Below are 5,228 nucleotides of genomic sequence, written 5' to 3'. Positions count from 1 at the left end.
GTTTTCATTTGGTATTTAATGCACCATTTGTTTTATTTTAGATGAGAGAGTGGGTCAATTGTGTTGCGTCCTAACAAGTCCAGAAATGGCAGGAATTGTGTTGACACAGCTTAAAGTGATAGCGAGGAGGCTTTGGTCTAACCCACCACATCATGGAGCAAGGATTGTAGCTACTGCTTTAAACAACTCAACACTGTACCAGGAATGGTGAGGACGGCTAGTCTTAATAATGAGATGATGAGTTTGTCATAATAGGATTGATAATATAACAACAATGACAGGACGCATAAAGAAAATGAGGGAAGAATTGTATCAAAGGTTGGTAGTGTTGGGGACTCCTGGAGACTGGACACACATACTGAAACAGATTGGGATGTTCACTTACACTGGACTTAATAGTAAGAGAAATCAATAATGCATTAGTAATTTAGTATTTATAGTGAATAAGATCAATGCTTCTTTTCCTTTATTTTTTAGCTTCACAAGTTGATGTTCTTGTCAAGAAGTATCATATTTATTTGCTCTCCAGTGGTAGGATCAATATATGTGGTCTCAATTATGGTAACCTTGACTATGTTGCTAATGCCATTCATGAGGTAGTTGTCGCTGGCCAATAACTTTCCTGACTTGACTATGAAAAGCTGTTTATTCTTTATTTATTTATTGTTTAGTTTTCCTTTAATAAATAAATAACTTTGCTTTCTTATCAAATGCTATTAATGTGATCTGCAGCAGGCAAAACATGCCAAGTGGGCTAGACTTCAAAATTTGTAATTTAAAAAAATCCAATTTCAGAAAAAGAGCCCTGGACTCTTGTATAGAGGGAAAAATTGGCCCATTTTTTAAAAATGGCCATAGCTCAAGAAATTGAAGTTTGAATTGGCTCAAACTTTTTACACAGCATTAGGACCTCATATATATACATAGGTGTAGGAATGATTCAAAAGTTGGGGGGGGGCTGAAGGGGACTGAACATAAAAACATGTAAATATGTACTGTCATATGTGCTCTCGACAGCTACTGCATGCCCAATTCCTGCCATTTGTTATTGCTACCTTATGCCCATTTAAGTAAATGAAGTTTCAAGCTAATAATAACTACTAACAACTTGAAATAAAGCAATGTGATGGTATTTCTTATTGTTTATCTACTAAAAGTTAGGGCGCTAAACCTCTCCTGCTGAAAAGTTGGGGGGCTTCAGCCCCCCTAGCCACCCCCTTTCCTACACCTATGTTATATATATATATATATCAGAAAATGCAATAAAAAATTGGGCTGATTTTGGAGCCATTTTTTGCAAAAACCATGTACTAGAGCTATAGCCTTTGCTTTTTTCCAAACATTTGCTAATTTTTAAAAATGGCTTTACCTCGGAAAATTGAAGTCAGAATTGGCTCAAAATTTTTTGCATAGCAAAAGAACATAAATGCATATCAGAAAATGTAATAAAAATTTAGGGTAATTTTAGAGCTATTTTTGAAAAAATTATGCTTTTGCTTTTATTCTAAAAATTTGCTAATTAACGACCTGGGGGCGAAGCCCCCAGGTCGTTCCTATAATTGATTTCATCGTCGCGCTATCTATATATATATATATATTTGTATGTCCACACTTACATTTCTTCTATACATGTTGTATTGGAGAAATAACAAGCCTTAGCAACCACCCGCCCACGCTCCTTTACGTAAGTGGGTGTGGCCACGGAAAACAAAATGGCGGCTTACACACGGGACAAAGTTATGAGCTTTCTAACAGCCAGAGAACATAGAGATACTGTCTAACAACTTCTCTAGAAGCAGTTGCAGGTAGAGAGAACCTCTATAAGTCTTAATGAGTGCCTAGCTATGCATGCAAGGTGGTGAAATCAATTATAGGAATTATTTTTACACTGTTACACTTGTTTTTGAAAGTACTCAAAAATTTTAGTAGGAATTGGCTCAAATATTTTATAAAACATACATAGCGAAATATATTCAGGCTTGATTCAAACTATTACCCAAAATTAATGAATCAAGTCTAATATCAGTACTGGTACAGCTCTGTTGGCTATCATTGCTGAATCATGAAAGTCAGTCTGGCCTGATCCAGTATAGATGATTATCATGCCTGTATCCATGGCCAACTCCATGATTGTATCAGGACTGATTGCCCAAAATCCATGGTCCATACCTGATATCAGGCCTGGTTTCAGGCTTAATCAGGCCTGATCAACATGATTACATTTGGCTGTGTAAATACACATGTAGATCTATGCATCAGAAATTGTAGTAAAATGGAGAATTTTCTCCTAATCATTTTTGACAAATTTTGAGCAACTTTAAAATAAAACTTAAAATTCAGTTTTGAGGAATTAGCTCATACTCAATGTGCACAACATAAAAATAAAATTTGTCAAAAATGATTAGGAGAAAATTCTCCATTTTTATCATCATTTTCTGATGCATATACATGTTTTAAACATGTATATATGCATCAGAAATTGTAATAAAAAATGGAAAGTCTCTCATGAAGATTTATTTTAAAATTCAGTTTTGATCAGAATCAGCTCAAACTTAATACACAACATAAAAATGTGTGTACAGTATCAGAAATTGTAAAGGTAGATACAATTGTATTGCTTGTTGCATGGTGCGTAAGTAACTTACAGTGAATAAGAGGTTGAGTGTTTATATCAGCCGCTGCTGCTGCTGCTAAAGCTGAAGGAGAAACAACAATGAATGCTAGTCATTGCGAGATGGTGAAAGAACCAAAATTAATTGTAAACTTATACTCAAAAGGGTGGGGGTCATAATAATTTAGTTTTTGTTGTTTTTTGACTTTGAGCCACACCTTTTTGCTGAAACATGTCTTCTCCAACCTCAGTTTTCGATGGCATGGAAGCAGCTCCTCCTGACGCTGTATTCAACGTACTGGCTAAATATAACGAGGACACCTTCCCCAAAAAAGTCAACCTATCAGTTGGCGGTGAGCTGATGTCTTTATTTAAAACAACCCCTGCAGGAGTAGTTTTACAGTATTATATAGTATTGCTTGCCTTGCCTTTATTCCTATTCTTCAATAGCTTACAGGGATGAAGAGGGCCAGCCCTGGGTACTGCCCGTTGTAAAGACAATAGAGACACAGATGACCTCTGATGTGATGCTCAATCATGAGTACCTCCCCATTGATGGACTCAAGTCATTCACTGAATCTGCAACAAGACTTGTACTGGGATCAGATGGACCAGCTGTAACGCAAAACAGAGTAAAGCCCAACATACACTATGCAACATTTGTAACAAACAAATTGTTGCATGCAATAGAGTATAAATACAGGAGTCAATGGAGCTTGTAACATGTTGCATCATGAAATAGAACTGTTTCATGCAACATGTTGCAAGCTCCATTGACTCGTATAAACTGTGTTCAGTCCATGCAACAAGTTGTTTGCAACAAAAGTTGCATAGTGTATATTGGGCTAAGACAATAATGCAGAGCCTATGTGTAAAAGTTAGATCTAGTTATAATAACTACAAATGAAGCTATGAATAACTGTTATGGTTGCTAAGTCTTGTAGTACCATATACCGGTTTATTTTTGCGGTGAAAAATTTTCGTGAATCTTGCATTTCTAAGATTTCGCAAAATTAATTTTCACGAATTGCTTGCAAACTGCACCACGTGGCAATGGAAAGCAGAATTTTGTGGTGAAAAATTTTCACAAATGATCCACCAAACCACAAAATTTGTGAAAATATTTTACCACAAAAATAAACCGGTATACGATATTTATTCTCTATGATTAATGATGGAATTAATCTGATTAATCTTACACAATGATGGCTGTAGACTGGTGGGATTTTCTATTTTGCACTATTGCATGATTGCCTTTGATGTGTCCAGGGTTTCATGCACTTTCAAATGTGATGTACAATGTACGCACTCAATTCTCTGTTTTTGTTAGTACTGTTCTATTCAGTGTTTATCTGGTACTGGTAGCATCCTTGCAGCATTGGAGCTCATCAGGAAATTCCTTGAAATTGACACAATTTATTTATCTAATCCAACTTGGTGTAAGTATATAACGATATAATATGTCATAATGTGTGATCATCATCATATTTATTGCACTCCTTATCTTCCCCTTATATCTCTTCTCTCTGCCTCGTCTCAGCTAATCATCGTGGTATTGCTAGCAACACTGGCTTTACTCAAATTAGAGAATATCGTTACTTTGATACAACCACCAGAGGACTTGATATTGAGGGCATGATTGAAGACTTGAAGGTCTCTCCTGCCCCCCATCTCTCTGTCACAATATTAATTATATTTTATGTTCCTTTAGTCTGCTACTGAGGGATCAGCTGTGATACTACACACTTGTGCCCATAATCCTACAGGAGTTGATCCTTCAAAGGAAGAATGGAAGAGGATCTTTGAAGCACTCAAGGTATATACTGTATAGCTTGAAATTTTCGTGGGTCTATATTTTCGTGGTTTGCTCCTAGTGGGGCAATTTGTGGTTTAATTTTAATGGTTGACAGTTTACATAGCTTGTAAGGGATGGCACTTCAATGACTTCCTGGGTTTAAATTTTGTGGAAAGCCCCACAACCACGAAAACCACGAAATTTACATTCCATGAAAATTTCAAGCTACATGGTACTACATTAGCAAAGTGATTTTAGCATTTTATCAAAATTAAAATCGATTTGTAATAATAACACAGCTGGCTCTACAATTTGTATGCAAAGGATTTACATAAGATTTCAATGATTTAATTATATACTCTGTTAGGAGAGGAGCCTATTTCCTGTAATGGATACAGCATACATTGGATTTGCTTCTGGTGACATTGACGCTGACTCATGGCCACTGAGAGAGATGGATAGACAAGGAATGGAGTTCTGTATTACTCAGTCTTTCTCTAAAAACTTTGGACTCTACAGTTAGTCCATTATACACATAGTGTGCATGTGTGCTTCATTAAGACAAGAACTAACAAGTTTTTATTTGGTATTTAATGCATCATTTGTTTTATTTTAGATGAGAGAGTGGGTCAATTGTGCTGTGTCCTGACAAGTCCAGAAATGGCAGGAGTCATGTTGACACAGCTCAAAGTGATAGCAAGGAGGCTTTGGTCTAACCCANCANACCATGGAGCAAGGATTGTAGCTACTGCTTTAAACAACTCAACACTGTACCAGGAATGGTGAGGATGGCTAGTCTTAATAATGAGATGATGAGTTTGT

The 5,228-nt window shown here is 36.3% G+C and overlaps 2 protein-coding genes across 2 annotated transcripts in view; both read left to right on the top strand.

The window, feature by feature from the left end:
* LOC100631884 (aspartate aminotransferase, cytoplasmic-like) overlaps positions 1-635 on the top strand; it is a 3,655-nt gene extending 3,020 nt beyond the window's left edge. Inside the window, exons 7-9 of the mRNA XM_020004591.1 lie at positions 20-207; positions 256-398; positions 478-635. Coding sequence (XP_019860150.1) covers positions 20-207; positions 256-398; positions 478-617 — 471 coding nt within the window. The 3' untranslated portion in view covers positions 618-635. The remainder of the gene's footprint in view (positions 1-19; positions 208-255; positions 399-477) is intronic.
* Positions 636-2,828: 2,193 nt separating this feature from the next.
* On the top strand, positions 2,829-5,192 carry LOC100631759 (probable aspartate aminotransferase, cytoplasmic). Its single transcript, XM_003390683.2, has 7 exons — positions 2,829-2,964; positions 3,062-3,243; positions 3,942-4,050; positions 4,152-4,264; positions 4,323-4,427; positions 4,774-4,924; positions 5,023-5,192. Exons 1-7 carry the CDS (start codon positions 2,844-2,846, stop codon positions 5,190-5,192), a joined length of 951 nt encoding a protein of 316 aa, XP_003390731.1. The 5' UTR covers positions 2,829-2,843.
* Positions 5,193-5,228: the final 36 nt, after the last annotated feature.

This window comes from Amphimedon queenslandica, unplaced genomic scaffold (assembly GCF_000090795.2).
Source record: "Amphimedon queenslandica unplaced genomic scaffold, v1.1 AMPQUscaffold_12107, whole genome shotgun sequence".
NCBI lineage: Eukaryota > Metazoa > Porifera > Demospongiae > Haplosclerida > Niphatidae > Amphimedon > Amphimedon queenslandica.
This window is presented reverse-complemented; position numbering and strand designations above follow the sequence as displayed.